This window comes from Rattus rattus, chromosome 5 (genome assembly GCF_011064425.1).
Source record: "Rattus rattus isolate New Zealand chromosome 5, Rrattus_CSIRO_v1, whole genome shotgun sequence".
Classification (NCBI taxonomy): Eukaryota; Metazoa; Chordata; class Mammalia; order Rodentia; family Muridae; genus Rattus; species Rattus rattus.
This window is the reverse complement of record NC_046158.1, coordinates 48,836,544-48,863,149: the sequence shown is the minus strand read 5'-3', so window position 1 is coordinate 48,863,149 and position 26,606 is coordinate 48,836,544. Positions and strand designations below refer to the sequence as shown.

At 47.3% G+C, this 26,606-nt stretch overlaps 1 protein-coding gene across 1 annotated transcript; it reads left to right on the top strand.

The window, feature by feature from the left end:
* Positions 1-22,861: 22,861 nt before the first annotated feature.
* Dlx2 (distal-less homeobox 2) lies at positions 22,862-26,138 on the top strand. The gene is made up of 3 exons (XM_032901953.1): positions 22,862-23,587; positions 23,990-24,174; positions 24,628-26,138. The coding sequence occupies exons 1-3, from the start codon at positions 23,179-23,181 to the stop codon at positions 25,030-25,032; spliced, it is 999 nt and encodes a 332-aa protein (XP_032757844.1). The 5' UTR covers positions 22,862-23,178; the 3' UTR covers positions 25,033-26,138.
* The last annotated feature ends 468 nt before the right edge of the window (positions 26,139-26,606 follow it).

Genomic DNA, 26,606 nt, shown 5'->3' with positions numbered 1-26,606 from the left:
GCTGTGGCATTTTCACAGGTGAAGACTGTGCAGCCATGGGTTCAAACCAGAAGAAAGTATTAGAAAGCCAGCAACTACACGGGGTGTTTGGGATCCCAGCGTAGCAGAGAGCCTTTCTTGGGGTGAGCTTTTAAACACACACACACACACACACACACACACACACACACACACACACACATACTCACACACACACACACACATTCTAAGCTGGTATACTTCAGTTAGCACAGAAGCAGAACTACAAAAGCCAAAAGGGCAAGGTTAGTACATCTAGGGACTTTCCCAGAACTATGGACTTTGATGGATTAGGTCTTTGTTTTAGCTTTGGCAAATGGCGTTGACCAATACGTTGACTTCTGCAGCCCAAATGGTACTTCCATCGTGGAACCCGTTGTACTAAGGTCTTGGACCCTATTAAGGTCTGGAGCCCTGTTATGTTAGCTTATAATACACGTGTAATAAGCACGTAATAAAGGATGACCACAACTGCTGTGCATTTGTAATATGATTCTTAGAGGGCACAGCATGACCCAGTCATTTATTCACTCACATCTTCCTGTATAATTCTCAGCAGATACAGTAGGTCCTGCTATGTAGCTCTGGTTAGTCTGGTACTGACTCCTAGCCCAGGCTGACCTCAAACTCATGGCAATCCTCCTGCCTCAGCCTCCCAACTGCTGGGATAACAGAAATACACTACCATGCTCAGCTCCTTAGCATCTTGGGTATCTTGGGTATCTTATAAATGTGTGTGTGTGTGTGTGTGTGTATACACATTTATATACATTAAACACACACACACACACACACACACACACACACACACACACACACACCCCAGGCTGGCATATGGAAAAATCTCTTGATTTGAATATATCTATTTTGCTTGCAAGAAACATACTACCTTCTCATTACATCCAATCTGGAGTTCTATCTACTTGATTTTCTTAGCTAAATCTAAAATAATATCATCAAAATAATAAAATTTTGTCTTCCCCTTCCCAGTGATCCAAGTCACATTCTTCTCATCCCTCACATCAAAGGATAATGATGTGTGGGGTGTCCCACCACTTCACAATCCCAAGGCGATGGCCTCTGGTGCTTCCTCATCCTGACTCTCAAAACCAGAGCCCAGCAGGCTCTCATGCGTTCATTTCCCTTCACTTTACTCTTATTACAGACCACTTAAAATAATCTTAATATAATAATGAGAGTCTTAATAGCAGCAGGGTGGTTAACTCTCAAAGGAATTTCCTTTCCATCCCTAAACCACAGTGTGGGAGCATTCCTTTGCCTCTGTGGAACGCGCACACACACACACACACACACACACTCACACACACACACACACACACACACACACACACACACACACACACACACACACACACGGGAGGGGGCGAGTCAGGGCAGTGCCTTCAGCCTTGAAAGCAAAAGGCCCTGGATCTGAAGTGCACATCCTCGCAGACCAGTCTTATTAGTGCTGGGTGGATAATGCTTAAGAGCTGTTTGCTGTAACCTGCAGAGGAAGTGACAGGGTCTGAAGCTAATAGAAATCAATGAGCAGTGGCTGCTCCTCCTGCCCTGAGTCTGGGCAGTTCTGCTGCCTTCCTAAGCCTGCTCACCCATCTCCACTTCATCCAAAGCAGGCATTCGTGCAGCTTAAGGCTGATGCTCTCCATCAGCTGCAAACATCTCATACTTCCCAGAACCAAGCACTTCCACTAGCCATCTCCACGCCAGAGACCACCGTCACAAACACAGTGGACGCCACCAGGCATAGTGACACCAGGACCTGACTGTTCCACTGGACAACAAAAGTCTCCTCTAGACAGCCCCATGGCCCCTAAGCCTCACCCCCACCCCACCCACTCTCTCACCAGCCCGGCCCTGCCTAAGCTTGGACGATGCTATGAGAGCAGCCAGAGAAGAGGACGGTTATCAACTCCAGTGGCCTGGAGACTCGAGGACATTCTCAAGACTTCTATTGGGCTTTCCCACCAAGACAGACATTAAGGGAAGGCAGCCTTGGAGGCAGAGATGGCAACGGCAGTGCAGCCTTTGGCCTTTGACTACAGCTGCCTCCACAATACGGACTCAGACAGCTCAGAATTCCCACCCCTCTTTAGCACCCTGGAGCACACGCACAAGTGCCTTCCTTCAAAGACCAGGGTAGGACAGAAGCTGCCTTTGCTCGCCCCATTTCCTCCCTGCTCCTCTTAATCTCAACAAAGGTCTACTAAATCTCATGCCAACAGCAATCCACCAAGCTACGCCTGCCCTGCCCCAGACTTGATTAATTCTGTGTGTGAGCTTACTGAAGCGCCCAGCCCTGTCTGGTACCTAACTTTAATGCCCAACTCAGTCATCTGAACCTTGACCTTAGATCAATGATTAGAAATAACTCCAAGTATTTTTATTGACTGATTTAATCTTTCCCTAATCACAGGGCTTCTCTGCATAGATCTGGCTGTCCTAGAAAAAAATCACTCTGTAGACCAGGTTGGCCTTGAACTCAGAGAATCGCCTGTCTCTGCCTCCCAAGTGCTGGGATTAAAGGCATGAGCCACCCCACAAGGTGATTGATTTAGTCTTTGCCGCAACTTTGTAAGGTATCCTTTCCATTTCACAGATGAGAATGTGGAAACTCCATGTGGTTAAATGTCTTACCCGAGGCCCCACTATCAACAACAGAGCTGAGATCCAAACCTAGGATCCACACCTCTTCCTCTCTCCTTCCCTTTTCAAAAAGATTTCTCTTTATTCTTTTAGTTGGGTATATGTATGCGTGTCATGTATATGCACATAAGCACAGGCTCCCAAAAAGGCCAGAAGAGAACATTGGATCTCCTGGAGTTAGAGTTTTTGGTGATTGTTAGCTGCCCAACATAAGTGCTGAAAACCAAACTTGGGTTCTCTGCAAAAGCAGTATGTGCTTTTAACTGCTAGGCCATCTCTCCAGTCCCTTGTTTTATTCTTTAGACAGGGTCTCATTATGTAGACCATCTTGATCTAGAACTCAAAAGATCTGCCTACCTCAGCCTCCCAAGTTCTGGGGTTAAAGGTATATGATACCACTCCTGGCCTTGTCTTGTTCTCCACTTTACAGAGGGAGAAGAACTAGAAATTAGCATGAATTAATTAGCAGAATAGCTGCAGCCAGGCATGGTGGCACATGCTTCTAATCCCAGCACTCTAGAGGCAGAGGCAGTCAGACCTCTGTGAGTTGGAGACCAGCCTGGTCTGCATACAGCAGTTCTAGGACAGGCAGGGCTACGTGGTGAGACATTATCTCAAGAAAATGAATGAAAAAGACAGTAGCTATTCATTACACTTATTTCGATGGAACTACATTTCATTTGAATTGTTATTTAAAATGCTAGGCAAGGAATGTAATAGCACACACCTTTAATTTCAGCACTCAGGAGGCAAAGACAGGCAAGTCTCAGTTTGAGGCCAGAGTCCTCTATAGATCAAGTTTTAAGAATGGCCATGGCTATACAGAGAAACCCTATCAAGAAAGAGAGAGAGTAGGGGGAGGGGAGGAGGAGGAGGAGGAGGAGGAGGAGGGAGAGAGAGAGAGAGAGAGAGACTCCCTTGGCTTCTCTAGCCTTCAAGCCACTAGGTCAAGATTTCTGTCATATGATGCATTGCTGACTGGCTTTGGGACTCTTGCTCAGAAAACTTAATGTCTTGGTTATTTGGTTATGGTGAAGAGACACCATGATCAAGGCAACGTACAAAAAATTTTGTTTATTGGGGTTCACAGTTCCAGAGATTTAAAGTCCATGACTATTGTGACAGGGAACGCCCCATCAAGCAGGCATGGCACTGGTGCAGTAGTTAAGAGCTTACATCCTGACCCGCAAGCATGAAAAAGAGGAAAAGAGGGAGCTAACTGGGTCTGGCACGGGTTTTTGAAACCACAAAGTCCACCCCTACCTGCTCCAACAAAGCCACGCCTCCTAATCCTCCCTAAACAGTTCCACCAACCAAGGACCAAGCATTAAAACATATGAGTCTATGAGGGCCATTCTTCTTCCCCCCCCCCCCCAGCTGGGGACTGAACCCAGGGCCTTGTGCTTCCTAGGCAAGGGCTCTACCACTGAGCTAAATCCCCAACCCTATGAGGGCCATTCTTATTCAAACCACCACAACTAGGCTATTCTGCCTCTCTACGCTTCTCTTTGTTCCCAGTCAGATGACCACACCCTACACACACATGCATTGAAGAGGACAAAAGTTTACTACTGAAGAATCCCAAGTTGGACACAACAAAAAATTCACACCATCTCCATCGCAACAAATAACTCAGATTCAAGAATAGAACTTCAGGGGCTGGAGAGATGGCTCAGCGGTTAAGAGCACTGACTGCTCTTCCAGAGGCCCTGAGTTCAATTCCCGGCAACCACGTGGTGGCTCACAACCATCTGTAATGGGATCTGATGCATTTTTTTGGTGTGTCTGAAGATAGCTGCCATGTATTTTTATAAATAAAATAAATAAATCTTTAAAAAAACAAAACAAACAAACAAAAAAAAACAATGTTGCTTTCTGCCAGGCAGTGGTGGTGCACACACCTTTGATCCCAGGGCTCAAGGGGCAGAGGCAGGCAGATCTCTGAGTTTTAGGTCAGCCTTGTCTACAGAGTGAGTTCCAGGACCATCATAGCTACTCAGAGAAACCCTGTCTCAAACTAACTAACCAACCAACCAACTAACTAACTAAAAGTGTTGCTTTTCAGCAGCCAATGTGCAGAGTGGGTAGGGGGAAAGGAATACATTTGAAGCATATGCCAGAGAAGAGGCTAAGTTGAGGTCATGGTAGAGCAAGCGGCAATGGGCTTGGCACCTCACCAGGTAATGCTCTCCCTTCCTGTGCCCAGGCCGGCAATGCTGGCCCTTTCTAAAGTCAGGCACAACTAAATGAGATCCCATCGCACCCTAGCTAAGCCAAACACAGTCAACGCGACAGAGCTGAAAAAGATAGCACAGGAAGAATAAGCATTCAGTCCACAAAACAGCCAGCTCCAGCAGCCCAGGAAACGGCTGTGAAGGCTGAAATCACTCAGGGAAGCTGAGACGTGGTTTCTGAAGGTTAGAAAGGAAGAGACCATTACATGGGCGGGGCTTACAGGTATAATGAGCGCAGATCAGAGCCAGCGCAACAGATTAAAGGAACAGAGATCCTGGGAATGAACAGATGGACTATTCCAGGACCTGGACGGGAATGAAAGGCAGGATGTGGGCATCTTTATCTAAAGATACCTTTGGGCATCTCTGGAAGATGAGGTTTGAATTTTTATATAAAAGATGTCAGAGGATTGAAGAAACCAAAGGGGGGAAAAGCCACGTGACTAGGTTCTAGCAAGAACAAGAAAAATTGAAATAAATAGAAACAGAGAAAAATTTTTTGACTACTGAAAAGAGAACTAGCCAGAAAGGCGAATGGCTGGTGAATGGACCAGTCGGTGAGAGATGTGTGAGGCTGGATGCAGGGTGTGGTGACCCGGAGACTTGTGTCAAAGCAAATGGAGGGAGTCCTCCCTAACTGCGTGTCTGTGGCCTGTGTCTTCCTTAGGGTGTCGATTGCGGTGATGAGAAACCATCACCAAAAGTAATTTGGGAAGGAAAGGGTTTATTTCACTTACATTTCTCGGCTAGCTCAGCCAGCTTTCTTATAGAACACAGGACTACTAGTCCAGGCATGCCTTTAATCCAGCACCCAGGAGGCTGAAACAGGAAGATCTCTGTGAGTTCGAGGCCAGCCTGGTTTATGGAGAGTGAGTTCCAGGTCAGCCAGGGCTACACAGAGAAACCTTGCCTGAAAAAAACAAAAAGAAAACCAACAGGACTGAAAGAGCTGAAGGGGCTTGAGACCCCATATGAACAGCAATGCCAACCAACCAGAGCTTCCAGGGACTAAGCCACTACCCAAAGACTATACACGGACTGACCCTGGGCTCCAGCCTAGTAGGGGCACCAGTGGAAGGGGAAGCCCTCGGTCCTGCCAAGGCTGTGGGGGAGGGTGGTAAAAGGGGGAGGATGAGGAGGGAAACAACCATATAGAAGGGGAGAGGGAGGAGTTTGGGAGATATTGGCCTGGAAACCGGGAAAGGGAATAACATTTGAAATGTAAATAAAAAATACCCAATTTAATAAAGATGGGGGAAAAAAGAAAAAAGAATTAAAAAAACAAACACATCATATAAATATGTGCTATAACTATGCTCAATACCCATTCATTTCACTAACAATATATTTATTGAGCCTTGTCTGTGTCTCGGGCTCTGTATGTTCAATCAGTTTGACTTTGGTGAAAAAGCCATTGGCAGATCATGGAAGCCCACACGACAAATGGTCCTGTTAACTTAAGACTCCCATCCTTTGAACAGTAGGTTTGACATGGAGTCTCCTGCCTTTCAAACTGGCCTTTAACTCCCCCTATGTAATAGACGGTGACCTTGAATCCCTGATCTTCCTGCTGGGTTTACCAACTCTGCACTTGCTTTGGGTAATTGTTTAACACTATGTGCTCCAAAAACACTGACTTTTGAATCCCAACGGGTCCCGCAGACGTCCTCAGAACTCAGGCAAACCGGCCCTGCAAGTACCACCGCTTTCATTCTCCTCCATTTTGCTAACCCCTCTTTCAAGTATGCGAACATTTCCAGTCCACAAAAAGCAATCTGAAGGGACGGCTACAACCTCAGAATATGAGCGAACCCAGGCTCTGAGCGCCTATTCTAAAAGTTCCCTAAAGCGAATTTCAATATGCAAATGTATGCTTTAAAATTAAGCTTCATTAAAATGCACTTACCAGTTTAAGTGGAGGCTGATTTTGTCACCACATTTGGAATTTAGATTCTTACTACTTTCAAACAAATGCTATGTAAACATGAAAATTAAGTAATCAAACGATCCTTTGCCCTCTTTCTCCCACACTCCTCTCTTGAAACTATCTAGAGGCTTCAAAATACAAATCCTGAAGTCACCCCATAAAGAACAGGAGTCCCACGGCTGTACTTTATAGAAAGCACAGACGCAGAGGCCCAGGCAAATCTCCCAGATGCCCTCGAGCCCTCGAACCTGGCAGGAACTCAAAGAGCCTTGGCAGTCTTCTGCTCCTGCCCACATAACAGGTTCTAGTCCTGTAGGCCCACAGGGCCTCCACTTTCTCTACCCCTCCAGGTCCTTCTCCAGGCCTGGTTCAAAAAGGGCCTTCTTGGTACCCTCTTCTATGGCTAGAAGGCTATGACAGAAAGACCAGAAAGAAAACAGGGTCCCCACCAGGAGTTTCCACTGCCCAGAAAGTGTGGCCAGAAAGTGTGTGTGACACCGCCCCCCCCCAATCCCCGCCCTGGTAATAAAAAATGTACCTAAATGGGAACCACAGAACTGCCTCGGAATGAACTCTGCCTCGGAAGAACCACGGGTTTTTTGTTTTCTTTTGGAAGTTTGTTTGTTTGTTTGTTTGTTTGTTTGTTTGTTTCAAGCTGCCTTTTTTTCCGTGTGAGAAATTACATGATTGGAAATTCAGTGCGCGTCAGTCACCTTCCGTAAATTCATCCTTAAAGCAGGCTTGATAAACTTATCTTTCTATTCTGACGTAATGAGCAGCAAGTTTAGAAAGAGGTCCAGTGTTATCGATGGGCAGGATTCGGAAGCAGTAACGCCTACCCTCACCCAATCAAACAGAGGCACTTTACTCCTCCCAAACCTGAACAAACCGGGATTGGGGGATGGAATTACAGGATAGAACACTTGCTGGGGTTAACATCCAGCATGAGAGAACTTCACTTAGAGGAGGGCATCCAACCAAAGAACTTGCGACCTGCCTGGAGCCTTGCCCTCTGCTTCCCTCAACGGTTTAGAGTTAGGGCTTTTGAGTCTTGGTCCTTGTTGGTCTCAGACCCAGAGTTTAAGACGGGGTGACCTCAGGTGAATCACTTAACCTTTCCAGCCTTATTATCTTAATTGGCTCCCTGGATGATTGCCCTTGTTACTATTTCTTTCTCTAAGATGACCAAACTAGACCTATCTTCTCTTCTTTCCTTTGCCTCAGTGTACCTGGGCTACAGGTTCCATGTAAAATCCTCTTGCTCCTCGCTGGGGACCTCCGAGTGTGATATAGAAAGTGCGCTAAATTTCTTTATTTTTATTTATCAGTATTGGGAAGAGTTGGACCGGCCATGGTGCGCATGCGGAGACCAGAGGACAGCTTTGTGGAATCAGTTCTCACCTTCCACTTCTAAGTGAGTTCCTGGGATCAAACTCAGGTCGTCAGACTTGCAAGGCAAGTGGCTTTTACCTGCGGAGCCATCTCACTACCCCCCACTATGTAAATGTTTTAATAAGAGTCTTAGAGATTCTAAGGCAGAGCCAACCTGTGGCAAAGAGCAAGGGAGTGCTTTTATCCTACACAATTAAAGAGCTCACTAAACCTGTTAGCACATTCACGTCTTAAAAAAAAAAAACAAACCAACTGTGCTTTTTGGTTTTTTCCTGGAAGCAGATCCCACTGGTGGCCTCCAGACGTTTCTGTTGGTAACTACAACAAAAACACGCTTTACTTAGCAACTAAAAACAAGCATGTGTTTTGCATGTTTGTACATACATGTAAATACATATTATACATGTAAATATACATGTAGGTACATACGTACTTTTTTTTATAAAATAAGAACTTTATGCACACTGCTATTTTCATTTCTTTTAAAAAAATTTATTGCTTTTTAAAAAGGTTTATTTAGTTTGGGCCGGGCAGTAGTGGCCCAGGTCTTTAATCTTAGCAAAGGCAAAGGCAGGTGGATCTCTGTGAATTTAAGACCAGCCCAGTCTATGTGGTGTTTTCCAGGATGGATAGGGCTACACAGAGAAACACTGTGTCAAATAGACAAACGAACAAACAAGGTTAACTTATTTTATTTTATTTTACTTCATTTGTGTGTGTGTGTGTGTGTGTGTGTGTGTGTATCAGTGTTTTGCCTACACATATGTCTGTGTATCATTCATATGCCTAGTGCCCAGAGAGGCCAGAAGAGTCTAGAACTGGAGTTATAGGTGATTGTGAGCTGCCCTGTGGGTGGTGGGAATTTAACTGACCTGCAAGAGTATCCAGTGCTCTTAACCAATGAGCCATCTCTCCAATCTCTTCACTCCTTTTCATTTTTTATGCTGAACACAATCCTTGCATTCCATTTTATAGCCCAATAATTATCTTGCATAAATAGGTTATAGTCGATAAAAGTCAACACTAAAATGACCCAGATGTTAGATTAGCAGACAAGAATTTTAAAGGAGCTTACTTTATTTCTGAAGATGTAAAGGAAAGTAAGGTCATAATTAATAAACAGAAAAACAAAGACACAAACCTCCTTCCAGACATGATAATTCACACCTCTAATCCCAGAATTTGGGATGTAAAAGCAGGAAAATCAGGAATTCCAACTATATAGTGAGTTATTTCCAGATATGTGTTATTATATTAAACTGGTATAAACTTATTTATTTTGGACACAAAGCCTTGCTATGTAGTTTAGAATGGCCTTGAATTCAACAACATTCTTCTTTAGCTGCCTTGAGTGCTGGGGTTATAGTTGTGTTCCAAGATGCCAGGAATGTGCATATAGTTCTGTATTAACATGAGTTTTCATTTCTCTGGGATGTACAGGTTGTTCACCTATTTCTTTCTGTTTGGGATTGGTTCTAATGCTTTGAATTAATCTGGCTGCCAAAATAGGGAATCTGTGTGTCCAAACACTGAAGGCCCTTGTCCCCAGTTGTTTTTTGATTGATCAATAAAGAGCCAACAGCCAATGGCTGGGCAGGTTTACTGAGGCAGGAATTGAGTATTTGTGTGGACTAGGATCTGGAAGAGAGGAAGGAGAGATCAACACATCTCAGAAGGAGATGGATCAGACTTACAGCTGCAGAAGACGGTGAGAAGGGAAAGTGGCCCTATGGGAAGGGCTGCCCAAAAGGCAGCAAAAATAAAATGTAGATTTAGGTGTGGAGCCAGGAGTACTGGAGGGACATGTATGCTAGCTGGGCAGAGGATTAGAACTGCCCAACTTTAAAGCCAGTAAAGGCATATTTAGAATTAACTGGTGTGTGTGTGTGTGTGTGTGTGTGTGTGTGTGTGTGTGTGTGAGAGAGAGAGAGAGAGAGAGAGAGAGTGTGTGTGTGTGTGTGTGTGTGTGTGTGTGTGTGTTTCATTCTTGAATCCAGATTGCTCCAAGGTGGGTGCAGCAAGCACGTGGTCACAGAGACTGTTTCACTATGTAGCAGGGACTGGCCTAGACCTTAATATGTTGACCAGACTGGCTTTGATCTCGCAGACATCCCAAGTGCTTTTGTCTCTGCCTCCCAAGTGCTGAGATTAAAGATATGCCCCGAGGTGGAGAAAGATGTTTGGACCAGTTACCTGCTCAAGGAACTGAGCTTCCAGACACCACAGAACTGGTGCACATATGAACCTAGCCCAGAAGCTATCTCCAAACGGTAACTGCTTGAAAGCAAAAATTCGTTTTCTCTGAGTCTCTCCCTGGGTGTTCAAACCATAGTCAGGGCAGGTCCCGTGCCCAGCAGTAGATGGCCAATACAAAACAAACTCAGTGGTAGTATTGGAGTTTTTTGTTTACTTGTTTGTTTGTTTTTGCCTCATAACAAAAGGTTTTGTCCGGGCTTCTCTTTTTAACCATACGGATCTTTCATTTATATATTATGGTTTCTGATTTTGTTTCTATTAGTTTTTTTGCACAGGTAGATCTGGGTGTTTTAACATCTGCATGTGTTTCTTGTGCTTTTTCTTTGGCTCCCTCCCCCATTTGTTTTTCATTTATCTTAATTTTTATTATTTTTTTAGATCCTGTTTGTTTTCTAATGATGGAGGGAAAGGGGATGTGGGTTTGGGTGGGTGGAGAAGTTGGGAGGATGTGGGATGAATTTAGAGAGAGGAAACTGTAATCAGAATATATTGTATAAAAATGTATTTAAAAAAGTCAGAACGCACATACCATAGAATTTACTGAGCAATAAAAACCATCAACTATTCATGCACACAACAACCTGATTGAACTTCCAGAGATGTGGGCTTAGATTTTTCAAAAGCTACTTTAATAAACAGTTCTCAAATGCTTCCACCCCGCTTCAATCCCACTGTCCAAAGGTAGGGGAGAAAAGACAGTAAACAGGACAAGGGGATGGGGACCTGTTTAGAATCACCTTGGGGTGATTCCAATCTCCACTGTCAGGATACCAGCAGTCCGGTTCAAAAGTGTCACCAAAGAATTAGCCATGGCAGCATGATCCAGCAGAAACTGACAGGGCTGAAGAGAATTAGCACGGAGCCACCAGGACCAGCCCGAATGCCAAGAGTTCTCTGCCTGTCTCAATGAACTGAAGATTAGTGAAGATGAGACCAGCAAAGAGCTGCACAGCTAGCCATGCAAGTGTCCTGTCGCTGTCGCTGAGTCCTCTCAATACTCTCTCCAAACATCACGTGTCCTCTCACAGATCACGCCTCAGCAAAACACCACTCGAGCTGCATCACATGACACAACCAGAAACTTCTACTTAAGCTAAGCACTAAAAAGGAAATTCCCAAAGGTTTTATATCGTACGATTCTATTTATAGAATCTTTACTGAAGAGATAAAGTTACAGTAGTAGAGAGATTAGTGGCTGCCGGGAGTTAAGTGGAGGTGGCAAGTTCAGAGTCAACCATGAAAAAGTAACATGAAGGGTTCCTGGAGAGAGAGAAATATCCCTGAGAAATGATCTATATTGGTCTCAGTGTCCTGATCATTATAATTTCATTTCACATGTATCTTATAGGCTTTGTACCCTACAAAGGATACAACATTTCACTGTTTAGTCACCTCTTACAGCTGACTAGAACCCTATGGTTATGTCAAAATAAAAAGTTCAGTTACAATTTTTTTCCTTGGGCCGGTGGTGCTGATGCACACTTTTAAAAAAAATTATTAATCATTCCATTCATTTACATCTCAGATGATATCCCCCTTCCTGGTTACCCCCACACGCAACCATCCCATCTGCCCTCTCCTACCTCCCCTTTGACTCTATGAGGGAGCTCCCCTACTCGCCCACCCACTCCAGCCCCACCGCTCCAGCATCCCCCTACACTGGTGCTTCAAGTCTCCATAGGACCAAGGGCTCCCCCTACCATTGATGTCAGACAAGGCCATCCTCCACTACATATGTATCTGGAGCCATGGATCCCTCTCTGTACACTCCTTGGTTGATGGTCTAGTCCCTGGAAGCACTGAGTGGCCCAGCCAACTGACATTACTCTTCCTATGGGGTTGCAATCCCCCAGCTTCCCCACTGGGTCCCTGAGTTCAGTCTGAGGATTGGATGCTAGCATCCACCTCTGCATTGGTCAGGTGCTGGCAGAACCTCCCAGGGAACAGCTACACCAGGTTCCTGTCAGCAAGCACCTCTTGACCACAGCAGCAACAGTGTCAGAGTTTGGTGTCTACAGACAGAATGGGTCCCTAGGTGTGGTGGTCCCCGGATGGCCCTTCCTTCAGTCTCTGCTCCATTTCTTGTCCTTGTCTTTCCTTTGGACAGAAACACTTCTGGGTTAAAAACTTTGAGATGATGGGTGTCCCCATCCTCAACTGGGGCCGTTCCTATCTACTAGAGGTCCACACTACAGGTTCTATCCCCCTTCACTGCGCATATCAGCTAAAGTCATCCCTGTTGGGTCCTGGGAGCCTCTCGTTTCCCTGATGTCTGGGACCTTCCAGTGGCTACCGCCAGTTCCTCATCCCCTACTGCCACATATTTTTATTCGATTTCTTGACCCTCTGTACCTCTCTCCTGCCCCCTCCAATACCTAATCCTGCTCCCCTTCCCCCACCTCCCTCCCAGGTAACCCCTCCTTCCACCTCCCAAGATTGTCCTGTTCCCCACTCTATGCAGGACTGAAGCATCCACACACTGGTCTTCCTTCCTCCTAAGCTCCATATGGTCTGTGGGTTGTATCATGGGCACTGTGAGCTTTGGGGCTAATATCCACTTATCAGTGAGTACATACCATGTGTGTTCTTTTCTAACTGGGTTACCTCACTCAGACTATTTTCTAGCTCCATCCATTTGCCTGCGAATTTCATGAAGTCATTGTTTTTAATAGAATAGTATTCTATTGTGTAAATGTACCACATTTTCTGTATCCATTCCTCCTGTGAAGGACATTTGGGTTCTTTCCAGCTTCTGGCTATTCTAAATAAGGCTGCTATGAACATAGTGGAGCATGTGTCCTTGTTACATGTTGGAGCATCTTTTGGGTATATGCCCAGTAGTGGTATAGCTGGGTCTTCAGGTAGAACTGTTTCCAATTTTCTCAGGAACTTCCAGATTGATTTCCAAAGTGATTGTACCAGCTTTCAGTCCCACCAGCAATGGAGGAGTGTTCCTTTCTCCACATCCTCACCAGCATCTGCTGTCACCTTAGTTTTTGATCTTAGCTATTCTGACTGGTGTGAGGTGGAATCTCAGGGTTGTTTTGATTTGCATTTCCCTGATGACTAAGGATGTTGAACATTTCTTTACATGATTCTCAGCCATTGGAGACTCCTCACTTGAGAATTCTTTGTTTAGCTCTGTATCCCATTTTTTAATAGGGTTATTTGGTTCTCTGGAGTTTAACTTCTTGAGTTCTTTGTATATTTTGGATATTAGCCCTCTATCAAACGTAGATTTGGTAAAAATCTTTTCCCAATCTGTGGATTGCCATTTTGTTCTATTGACAGTGTCCTTTGCCTTACGGAAGCCATGCAATTTATGAGGTTCCATTTCTCAATTGTTGATCTTAGAGCATGAGCTATTGGTGTTCTGGTCAGGAAATTTTCTGCTGTGTTCAAGGTTCTTTCCCACTTTCTCTTCTATTAGATTCAGTGTATCTGTTTTTATGTAGAGGTCCTTGATCCACTTAGACTTGAGCTTTGTACAGGAGATAAGATGGATCGATCTGCATTCTTCTACATGCTGACTGCCAGTTGAACCAGCACCATTTCTTGAAAATGCTGTCTTTTTTTTCCCACTGGATGGTTTTAGCTTCTTTGTCAAAGATCAAGTGACCATAGGTGTGTGGGTTCATTTCTGGGTCTTCAATTCTATTCCATTGATCTGCCTGCCTGTCTCTGTACCAATACCATACAGCTTTTATCACTATTGCTCTGTAGTATAGCTTGAGGTTGGGGATGGATGGTCATTTCCCCAGAAGTTCTTTTATTGCTGAAAATAGTTTTTGATATTCTGTATTTTTTTTTTGTTATTCCAGATGAATTTGAGAATTGCTCTTTCTGTCTCTGTGAAGAATTGAGCTGGAATTTTGATGGGGATTCCATTGATCTATAGATCGCTTTTGGTAAGATGGCCATTTGTCCTATGTTAATCCTGCCAATCCATGAGCATGGGAGATCCTTCCATCATCTGTGATCTTCTGCAATTTCTTTCTTCAGAGACCTTATGAATATCGATGCAAAAATACTCGATAAAATCTCACAAACTGAGTCCAAGAACTCATCAGAACGATGATCCATCATGATTAAGTAGGCTTCATCTCAGGGATACAGGGATGGTTCAATATGCAGAAATCCATCAATGTAATCCACTATAGAAACAAACACAAAGAAAAAAAAAACACATGATCATCTCATTAGATGCCTTTGACAAAATACAACATCCCTTCATGTTAAAAGTACTGGAAAGGGGGTTGGGGATTTAGCTCAGTGGTAGAGTGCTTGCCTAGCAAGCGCAAGGCCCTGGGTTCGATCCCCAGCTCTGAAAAAAAGAAAAAAAAAAAGTACTGGAAAGATCAGGAATTCAAGGCCCATACCTAAACATAGTAAAAGCCATATAGCAAACCAATAGCTAACATCAAACTAAATGGAGAGAAACTCAAAGCAATCCCACTAAAATCAGGGACAAGACAAGGCTGCCCACTCTTCCCCTATCTATTCAATATAGTACTCAAAGTTCTAACCAGAGCAATTAGACAACAAAAGGAGATCAAAGGAATACAAATTGGAAAGGAAGAAGTCAAGGTAGCACTGTCTGCAGATGATATGATAGTGTACATAAGCAACATCGACAGGCAAGCCGTTTGAACAAAATGGTATATTTTGTGACACACCAAAGCTTCCATGGCATGATTTTTTTTTCCGTTTGCAGGGGGATAATAAGGACATAGATCAGAAATGGAAGGACTGGAAAATGAGTGGGATTGGGGTGCAGGATGTGAAATTTACAAAGAGTCAATGAAAAAAGAAAAAAGACAAAGAAAACACCCTGTAAGTGTGCCTACAGCCAGATCTTTTTTTTTTTTTTTTTTTTTTTTTTTTTCCAGAGCTGGGGCCTGAACCCAGGGCCTTGCGCTTGCTAGGCAAGCGCTCTACCACTGAGCTAAATCCCCAACCCACTACAGCCAGATCTTATGAAGGCATATATTGGCTGAGGTTCCCGCCTTCATTATAAAATAACATAAGTAAAACAATTATTTAGGTGTGGGAGGGCTCTTTTGTGTATATAATAACTCAAAAAGTGTCAGAAGAAAAAAAGTTTAATTATCTTGAAGTACCAAAGGGGAAGGGACAGCGAGAGGGACGTCACCAAAGATGTAGAATCTTCTGGAGCAGACGTGCAGCTCAGGGCTAAAACCTCTCACGCACGGGGCAACTCCCAGCATAAACAAAAATAAAAACGTAGCTGTCTGCACACACACGGTACACAGACATACATGCAGGCAAGTTACCCACACACGTAGTAAAATAAAAATAATTTTAAAAACCAAATGTTCTGAATGGAGAGTGAAAGCAGTAGCGGGGGGGGGGGTTGGGGAGCAATGAAGGGTCCCAGGGCGGAGCCTGGCCACCTGATTTAGATCCCTGAGACCCATGTGGTGGGAGAAAAGAGAATCTACTCCTTCAGGTTGCCCTCTGATCTCCACACATGCATGGGCAGCCCTGCAGTTGTGGACACAGAATAAATGTATTTGTATCAGGAAGAGGTGAGGGGAGGGAGAGAAAAGAAAAACAGGAAGGAAGGGAGGGAGAGGGGAGGAGGGAGGAGGAGGGAGGGAGGGAGGGAGGAGGGCTGGGAAATCAGTTTGGTATTAAGAGCACTGGCTGCTTTTCCAGAGAACAGAGGTTGGATTCCCAGCACTCACAGGGCACCTTACAATAGTCCAAAACTCCAATCCAGGGAATAGAAGTCCCTCTTCCAGCCTCTACCCCTACAGGTATACAAGAGGACATATAACAGGATGTATGCAAGATACATATATCTGTATATATGTGTGTACACTGATACAGATAAAACACCCGAACACAAATAATACAACTACTAATACTAATACTAATAATTTTAAAGTAAAGAAGAGTAGCGGTGTTCAAATTTGACTATAAACAAAACCAACAGTTAATCTATACAATGTGAAGAAATTTCCTACATTACAACTCAACTGAAAAAAGTAACAAACAGTGGTGAGGGCCCAAAAGGCAGGTAGTTCTCACAAGAAAACCTAATAAGTACAGAAAACACACACACACACACACACACACACACACAAAGAACGGCCGGCCCTGTCTTCCTCTGATAATCCCAGTGGGAGCAAATGGGATTGCTTTGAGCCTACAAGTCCCAGGCCAGCCTAGGGCAACATAGTGCGACTGACTACAACAAACATTAGCAAATCGCTCAGCCAGGCTACCTGAAATTGAAGTCCGAGAGTTTCCTGCACCTCTTTCCACTGAGAGAGATGAGAAAGAGAGAGAGAGAGAGAGAGAGAGAGAGAGAGAGAGAGAGAGAGAGAGAGAGAGAGAGAGAGAGAGAGAGAGAGAGAACTAAGAGAACCAGCAGGGAAGCCTGTAAGCCCGGTCCCTGCTCTTGGCTTGGTACCTGGTCTGACTGGTACCTGGAAAAAGTTCTGAGTTCCAGGATCCCTTCCCCTCCCGCCATGACCTTCCACTGAACCAAGTCCAAGCTGGGCTCTGGTCACTGCCTCTGTCCTCTGTCTCTCACCTCTACCAGAAGCCTGCTTACTGCCGGGTGAGGAAAATAAAAATGGGACAGTGTCCCCACGGCTCCTGCAAAAACAAAAAACAAAACAAAAAACAAAAAACAAAAAACCAAGGAGCCTAGAGAGCTAGAGCGGAGAAAGCCTCACAGGGTTTACCAGAAAGCTGGCGGATTGGAGAACTTGAAACCGTATGTTGCAGGTAATAATTCTAGCTGCTGCGTTCCGCAGGAGAGCTGGGGAACACCCACAAGGTCAGCTCAATAGTTCAAGGCAACAAAAGTCCCATTCTCCAGATCCTCCTGGTTACCGTCTGGCCTTGTATTTAAGCTCGGTGACACTACTCTTTAGTTCAAGACGAGATTGCAAATAAATGTAACCTGCAGGAAGCCTAACTAGAGTCTAAGACCTAGAAAGCCGATTTCAAGTTGGAGAAGCATGCCGTACTGACAATCGGAACTGTGCTTGGGGAGTGGAGGAGTCCACACAAGGGGCTTTCTGCTTTGCCCTCCAAGAGTTGCCGCACAGGTTACCACCTGCCAGCGGGAGCTAAGCCTGGCCCTTCCTTCTGTCCAGTTGTTGGTTGGCTCTATCTCCCAGGCCCAAGAGTGAGGCTACAGCTGTCCTACCTGAAGCAGGACACAGCAAGGGGGCCCGCGGGGACTAAAGCAGGAGCGAATGCCAAGATGTTTGTGGGGAGAGGATTGTTTTCTTTTCAGCTTGTTCTCTGGCCTCCTAGAGATCAGTTCTCTTCTCCCATTGAGTGCTACAGAAGGTGCAGAGAACACCGGGGAGAGAAGTGTAGCATTCCATCAGCACTAACCCTCCTGGCCTGGGCACCAGGATGGGACAGCTGTTAGCCATGGAGCTTTTGTGTTTGTCCTGCTCACTGACTCAGAGCGTAGAGAACCCACAGAACATAGAGGAGCCCTAGGTCAGTGCTGTGCTAACCGGATGGCCAGGAACCCACTCTGGAGAGGGCTGGGGAAACGGGATGGTGATTGGGTCTGAGGTCTACCAGCATGCTGGACCGTTACCCAGCTCTGTGGGAAGAGTCAGGGCTTTCTGCTTGAAGTGCCTTGGAAAGTGGAGAGCAAAGGGGATCCCTGTCCTTCTCTGAAGGGACAATGTCCTTGAAGCTCATCCTGGCCACTGCTTTCTCTTCTTCACCGGCCTTCTCTTGGTCAAAGACTTGAACTCTTCTGTTTGCAGTCTTCCCACCTGACATGAGATAGGTCAACTAGAGTCCTGAGGGGGGGAAAGTCTTGGGGCTACAGAGGTGTGCTCCACCTTGGGGGTATTACTGTCCCTTCTACCGCATCCTACCAGACCAGACAAGGGTGTTGTTCACCCTTTATTCTTCAGTCCACAAACCTGGTCCCTAAGCAAAAGTGCCCTTGCAGGGACCAAATCTAGACTCTACCTTTTGTCCTTGTTTCCCTCTCTGTGAATTCTACACCGTTCTATGGAACCCTCAGAGCTAAGACGGATGGTAAAGGGCTTGGCAGAAGCTCGGGCCAGTGAGTGCCCAACTAGGATACGTTCTAGCAACTTCCTTCTCCGCCGCACTGTAAGCCCCAGACCTTAGTAGTCCCCAGATCTGGACACTACGCTATAACAAGAAAGCACCAGTAGTGAGATTGGGAGCAGTAGAGCGCCTTGAACTCAGGAACCACTTAAGGTGGGGAAAGGAGGGTCAAAGATGCCCCCTAGGGAGCTCTAAGGAAAGTTCAGACCCAGGGAACCCATCCACTTAGCCAGACTAACCAAGCTCAGCCCTGGAGAGAGTGTACATTGTGACCTCTTGCTGAGCCTAGGAAGGAAAAATGAAACACAAATGTGAGTTTTCAAGAATACAGGCTCTGGAGATGGCTCAGTGGCTGACCCGCTCTTCCAGAGGTCCTGAGTTCAAATCCCAGCAACCACATGGTGGCTCACAACCATCTGTAATGGGACCTGATACCCTCTGCTGGTGTGTCTGAAGACAGCTACAGTGTACTACTCATATATGTAAAATAAATAATTCTTTTTTTTTTCCTTCAGAGCTGGGGACCGAACCCAGGGCCTTGCGCTTGCTAGGCAAGCGCTCTACCACTGAGCTAAATCCTCAACCCCAAAATAAATAATTCTTAAAGAATACAGGCTCTGGCGTCTGTCCCTGTGAAGGCTTAAGGGATGGGACACCGTTTGGCTCCCTGTAAGCCTTGTCCCTCAAGGCTGCCTAGGAGCTCGCTGGGAGAACCAGTGTTAAAAACACTAACATGGACTTTCTGGGGTAGCCGTGTGACTGTGGCAGAGAAGCCAGTATGAGACAGAAAGGACCAGGAGGTTCTCCAGAGACAACCCTCTGCCCTTTCCCACAGCTTCAAGTTCTAGGAAAAAGCTCAAGAGATTTAAAAATTGCAGATCTCCAGAAGTACTTCTGTATAGATGGTACCCCTCACACACACACACACACACACACACACACACACACACACACACACACACATGCACACACACACACATGCACACACACACACACACACACACATGCACACACACACACACACACACACACACACACACACACACACCCCAAGCATCACAGCTGCTTGGGACCAGCAGTAAGGAAAGATTCACCCTGGGACCCTGGCCAGAGAGTAGATAGTCAAACTAGCCTTGAAATATTCAGGCCAGCACAGAAGCCCTGGGGAGGGGGAAGGCGGTGCCTTTTTTTTCCCAGATCATACCTCTCTGCTCAGTGCAGGACACCCAGTAGACAAGCAGAGGCAAAGTCCTGGCCCAAGAGAAGTCTAGAGAATCTGGGCCAGCAGGGAGGGGGGGAGCCCTAAGTGAACCTGCACCCTCCAGCTTGGAGCCTCTGGAAATCCTGGGTGTTTGAGGCTTACCCTAAACACCACTGGGATTTGTGCTGGAGCAGCAGAGAAGGCAGCTGGCTGACAGCTGGAGTTGGGTGAAGCTCCTGATGCAAAAGAAGTCATTTTCTTCAATCCAAGGGCCTCAGTGTTCATCCCTACAAAGGGAATGGGTGGATCAAGCCAGGCGCCTCAAGCTACACCCCAGGAACAGGCTCCAAACTAAGATGTGTTGAAACACACAGTCTACATTGAGACACCTAACCCTCCTCTAGTAGGTCTAGGCAGAGTAGAAGAACTCTAGGCTAAGGATAACAACTGAAAGGCAAGAGGATACACCAAGGCAGAGGGGCAAACTAGCCTCATTCAAGCAGTCAGTTTCCCTCTAATGTCATCCCAACTCCTTCTTGAAGCCTCTTCAGTCTGAGGAGAGCAGAGTGGCTCTCCTCAGAACTGGGGATCAAAGTATAAAACATCAACATTAATCAATACTTTGGGGCACTTGACTTTAGACCAAAGTGGAGAAATCCGTTAGCTATTTTTTACAAAGCAATCAGATAATTTGGGTGAACCTAGATTTTTTTTTGAGGGGGGGCTCATGCATGTGTAATATCAGCGCTCACACAACTCAGAAGTAGGCAAGAGGATGGTTGTGAATTCGAAGCCAGGCTCATCTATCATAGCAAGCTCCAGACTAGCTAGCCTGCACAGCGTCCTGAAATCGTGCCTCAAGAAAACAAAATCAATAAATGAAACAAGATGTAGATTTGTGCCTGGTTTATCAGGACACTTCAAGCCTAGGTGTTTTTCCAGAAAGACAGCTATAGATGTCTCTCTTTCTCCTTCCAGCTCTCCTCTCTAGGCTCAAAGCTGCTTCCACTACCCAAACCCGCAGGGCACTCGTCTTGTGTCCAAGATAATAGGGGGCTCATGTCCTATTTATTCCAGAATGATGCAGTTTTACAAATCTCAACTGACTTTAGACGTTTCTGGGGATTGGGAAAGAAATGAAACGCAGAAAACTTTCCTCCATCAGTAAGCCTCCAGGACACGCTTGATTGGCAACAAAGTAGCAGAGAAAGAATAATTTACATTTTTAATTTTGATTCTCGAGAAATTGCTTTCTTTTATTAGGGCAAAACAGCTACTAGTGTGGTGTCAGAGCACTGGGACTTGAAATAGAGCCACTAAAAGGCAATCTAGGTTAAAAACCGTGAGATACCATTGACGCACACAAAAGCGGCAGGGAGCAGTTTAAAGTCAATATGGTAGGGAGGGTCTGGTCTGGTGAGGGGAGTCCCACCGGGGAGCGGAGCGTTTCTAATAAAACCCATTCTTCCCCATTCTCCAGGACTTCCTTAGCCAAGTGGCTGAGAACTAAATCCAGGCAGACTGGAAGGCGCATTACCTGCCTCATTATTCCGCTGTGTGAATTCTGGAGTTTTAATTACACACTTGCTTTTTCTGGGGAAGACCAAAGATCGTATTTTTTAAAGTATCAACTTGTTTTCCATTAGGCAGTTGTTGTAACAAGTTCTTTCAGTGACATGTTATGTCTTTAGGAAGGGATGCTTCAGATGGCGCGCACTAGCACAATTTTGTGGCTTTTAATTACTATTTTGTTCTTTTGGGGGGTTTCAGAGGCTGGCGCCTGGGCGTGATTAGACTGTCTACCAGGCCTGTAACAACCTCGTACACTGTCCACCAGGTGGCGCCACAAAGCAGGCGCTACCGCTAAATCTTCATTGGGGAGTCCACCACCACGACGAGTCCATTATCTTTCTTCTGAAAAATCCCAGTCACCAGAGAGGGGAATTCTTCACTTGGACTTGAGAGAGAGGAGGGAGGGAGAGAGATAGAGATAGAGATAGAGATAGAGATAGAGAGAGAGAGAGAGAGAGAGAGAGAGAGAGAGAGAGAGAGAGAGAGAGAGAGAGAGAGAGAGAGAGAGAGAGAGAGAGAGAATATATGAATATGAGAATGAATTAAAACAGCGGAGTAAGATCCTAAAACATGAAAATGTAAAATAATAAAGTACACGAAATAAAATTTTTATATTTATTGGTTATATCAAGGAAACATACCGTGATTTTAAAAATCTTGATAAGTCTCTAACATTACTTCAGTATTTTTTTTCAATTTCCCTTTTCATAAAAACACCGATTCAAACCACTTTGAAGACTGTCTAGTCTGGCCTACCTTTCCCAAGGAGGAAACCTCAGAATCAGTTCCCAGCCAGAGGTTCAGATGTGCGTCATTAAGGCCTTTATGTGTATGAGGAAAAGTGATTTCAAATACATTACTAGTAATAATACCTTTGGGCTTATAGAGCTCTTCTCTCAAGCAACAAGGAAAAACGTTAAATATTATCCAATTAATTGTCGTAATATCTCTGTGGGTAGGTTGGGAAGCACATGTTATTATACGCGGTTTATGGATAATTTAAATCAATTGACCATCAGGTGCAGAGTGGCTGACAAGAGTAAGTGCCAGCCAGGCACCTCTAGGAAAAGTGTCTGGAGAAAAAGGAGACAGAGCTGGCTCGGCCCTCTGCCTGGCTTTATTTGATTAAGGTGACCTCGGACAAGAGATGTAAATCCTTAGACTTGGCTCTTGCTAGCAGAGTGACATGGGAGACCCCACTTCTTTCCCGGAGACCAGACGCCTTCCGTCCTGCTGCGGGCCATCCTGCACCCCATCCAGTTCTAAGTCCGGTACCCACTTTCTGCAGTGGTTGTACACACACACACCGCGGTCGCCTTGCCCGCCACGTGACACGCGGGTCCCGGGGCCTCCGGGCCGCGGGGTCGCGGACTCCCGGCGCCCCGCGGCCCATCCCTTCTGATTGGCTGTTGCTAGGTGACGTTGCTTGCGGTCACGTGACAAGTGTTAAATGCCCACCCTGCAGGAGCCTGCCCGGCAGACAATCGTAAAGCTGCTCGGGGGTCGCTCACCTGCTCCCGCCTTCTGGAGCCCCTACCGGGCCTGACCGCTCTTGCCCCCTCCGTTGCCCGCCCCCCGCCCGAGCCGGGCCAGGAGCCGAGAGGCCGGGGAAGGATGCAGCCAGCAGCTGCGGTCCCGAGCCACGCACGGTGATCGCCTCCTCCAGGGGAGGAGGCGCCTAGACCGTAGCCTCATTTCTTGTTTTCCTCTCCCTCCCCCCTCCCCGTAATTACATTGGCTGCTGGAAGGGACCTGGAGAGATAGACGGAGGAGGCGCCTCGCAACCCCCTCTCGCCCGCCACCCGTGCTCTTTCCTGTCCCGGGTCAGGATGACTGGAGTCTTTGACAGTCTGGTGGCTGATATGCACTCGACCCAGATCACAGCCTCCAGCACGTACCACCAGCACCAGCAGCCCCCGAGCGGTGCGGGCGCGGGCCCTGGCGGCAGCAGCAACAGCAGCAGCAGCAACAGCAACCTGCACAAGCCCCAGGAGTCGCCAACCCTGCCGGTGTCCACGGCTACCGACAGCAGCTACTACACCAACCAGCAGCACCCGGCGGGTGGCGGCGGCGGGGGGGCCTCGCCCTACGCGCACATGGGCTCCTACCAGTACCACGCCAGCGGCCTCAACAACGTCTCCTACTCCGCCAAAAGCAGCTACGACCTGGGCTACACCGCCGCGTACACTTCCTACGCGCCCTACGGAACCAGTTCGTCCCCAGTCAACAACGAGCCCGGTAAGCATAACTAGCCTCTAGGGTGACCAAGTCGCCCTGGCCACAGGGAGGGACCGGATAAGCGTGGGGTACACGAGTCCGGAGCTCTAGTCTTGCACTCTGTCCATCTCTTGTTCCTGAACTCTGCCCAATCTCCAGCTGCGCGCGAATCACAGTTTCTGTCTCTCCACGCTCTGGGGGACAGAGCCTGAGGGCTGTTGGGCCAATTGGCTCGTTGTGAGTAGCGCATCGCTTTGCTACCCACCTCTTCTTTCTCTCTTGCCCAGGTCTCCCCGGTCCCTTGCAGGGTTCTGTGGCCCGGCCAGTCTGTGCGTGCTGAAGTTGTGAAGGCCTCCTCCAGGCTCTGGCTCTGAACTTTAAGACGGTTGGACGGTGGGTACTCACCATTCATTTTCGTTGCAGACAAGGAAGACCTTGAGCCTGAAATCCGAATTGTGAACGGGAAGCCAAAGAAAGTCCGGAAACCACGCACCATCTACTCCAGTTTCCAGCTGGCCGCCCTTCAGCGACGCTTCCAGAAGACTCAGTATCTGGCCCTGCCTGAGCGAGCCGAGCTGGCGGCGTCCCTGGGCCTCACCCAAACTCAGGTGAGCAAGGTGGGAGATGGCCTGGTTTAGCTAGGACGCGGGCACGTTCGGAACAAGTTTTCGGGAGTATACTTTCAACTGTGCTTTTTTTTTTTTTCCCGGGCATCATAAACTTTTAGGCCCAACGTTAAAAAATTTTTTTTCAAAGGGGGCCGCCGCGTGGGAGGAAAGAAAATGACCCGGGTGGACAGAAATCTGACACTACAATGCCTTCCCACTCGCTGCTGCTAAAGCGGGTGACATAACTGGCCTGACACCACACTCACAGAGCCTTGGTCACATAGTTAGGGCTCATCCATCAGCGTTTTTGTGATCCCTGCAATGTAGTCAGAAGCAGCGGGGCTCAGAGGCTGGGCAAGTGTTCTGTTCACCGGCCCAGGTTGCTCACCGGCCACCTCTAACCCTCTGCCGGTCTCCACTCCGCCAACCTCCTGCCCTTTTTTTTCTACAAAGGTCAAAATCTGGTTCCAGAACCGCCGATCCAAGTTCAAGAAGATGTGGAAGAGTGGCGAGATCCCCACAGAGCAGCACCCTGGAGCCAGCGCTTCCCCACCATGTGCCTCCCCGCCGGTTTCGGCGCCAGCATCCTGGGACTTCGGCGCGCAGCAGCGGATGGCGGGCGGCGGCCCAGGCAGCGGAGGCAGCGGCGCGGGCAGCTCCGGCTCCAGCCCGAGCAGCGCCGCCTCGGCTTTTCTGGGAAACTACCCGTGGTACCACCAGGCTTCGGGCTCCGCTTCACACCTGCAGGCCACGGCGCCACTTCTGCATCCCTCGCAGACTCCGCAGGCGCACCACCACCACCACCATCACCACCACGCAGGCGGGGGCGCCCCGGTGAGCGCCGGGACGATTTTCTAACCATGAGCGGACAGCGCCAGAGACTTGAGAACTGAGACACCGTGTTCTTCAGCACGCGTACCGTAGCTAGAGGCTCAAACCTACCAGCCCGCGACCGCCACCCAGCCGTATTGGAAGTGACAACCAGAGGTGGCCCGTCTCGGAGCCACTCCTCGCACTGCCACGGAGCAGCCGGGAACAAGGAGGCCTCGTGGGATCCTCTAGTGCCAAGCCCGGCATCCCTGGCCTCAATTCCGACCTGAGCCCCGGCCACTTCTAGGCCATCCTCGGACTTGTCGCCCCGTCTCAGCCTCCTCATTGTAATCCTCAGGGTCCTTGGTCTCTCCAGGCCCTGAGCTGGGTCAGGCACAGGGACGCCTTCCCTGCCCTCGAGGCTTCCCGGCTCTCAGAGGCTCCTTTTTCCTCTCCTGCCCCAGGCCTCAGCTCCAGTCCGCTTCGGTTATTGACCTCCCTGGGTCCTACCCCATCCCATCACGTACCCCCTTGACCCCCGGGATCCCGCCGGTTTCCCCCCCTCCTGGGGGGCTCATGAGGAGAATTCCCAGCTCTCCCAACTCTTCCCACCTCCCGCTTTCCCCAGGAACACTCCCTTAGCTCCTCATCCATCACCAGTGGAGTTTTTTTATTTTTATTTTTTTAAAAGTTTAGGTGCCTTTGCGGATGACCTCATTTTGATGTTGAAAAAATGATTTTTTTAATATGTGGACGCTGCAAAAAATGTGTTTAAATTATCTTTTTTAAGATGAATTAAGGACTATTAGCCCGAACTTCGACGCAGAGTTTGTAAATAAGGGTGTCTGTGCAGATTTCCCCACATTTATTTGTATAAAATTTCTCATCTTTTCAGACATTTTTGTAAACCGCCCCCCAGTTGTGAAAGCTGCGACGTAGCAGTGACCTCAGCAGCCCCTATGTTTTCCCCCTTTGAAAATTTTTCTCAGTTAAATTAAGCTACTGATTTGAATTTGTTTTTTATCTTGTCCTAAAAATCTTTGTTCTTGAAATGCAAGGTATTTGGGGGTTATTTATTATGAAAGCAACATACTCTTAATGTTGATTTTACAATATGAAGAGATTATTTAAAATAAATTATTGTTTTCATTGGAGTGTGTGCTTTTTCCTTGGTGCCAGGGTTCCATCGGCTCAGACCTTGAGCGGGTCCCCTCCCCGGAATCGGATGAACAGAACTGCACATTTGCACCTTTCCGAGGCCTTAAGATGCGCACAGTGCGAGAAGGGTACTCCTGCCTCGGTGAAGGGTTCAGCTCCTCCCCCCGCCCGAGTCCGCGCGCGGTTCTTCAGCCTAAGGCGGCGTGACTCACTCAGCGCTGGGCGGCTCCAGCCTCCGCCCGCCTGGTCCCTCTGGCGCCGGCGCCACCGCCCCGCGCCTGGGCGGTCTCCGCCGCCACCGTGTCCGTGGTGCTGGCTAGGCAGTGCACCCGAGCTGCCGCGGGCAACCAAATGTCCAGGACCTAAGCTCTGCAAGAGTCTGGGATAAGACTCCTACAATGGTCCCTCCCTCCGTTTGCCCCCGAGGCCCTTTGGGAGCTGGTTTATCCCAGAACTCAGTGAGT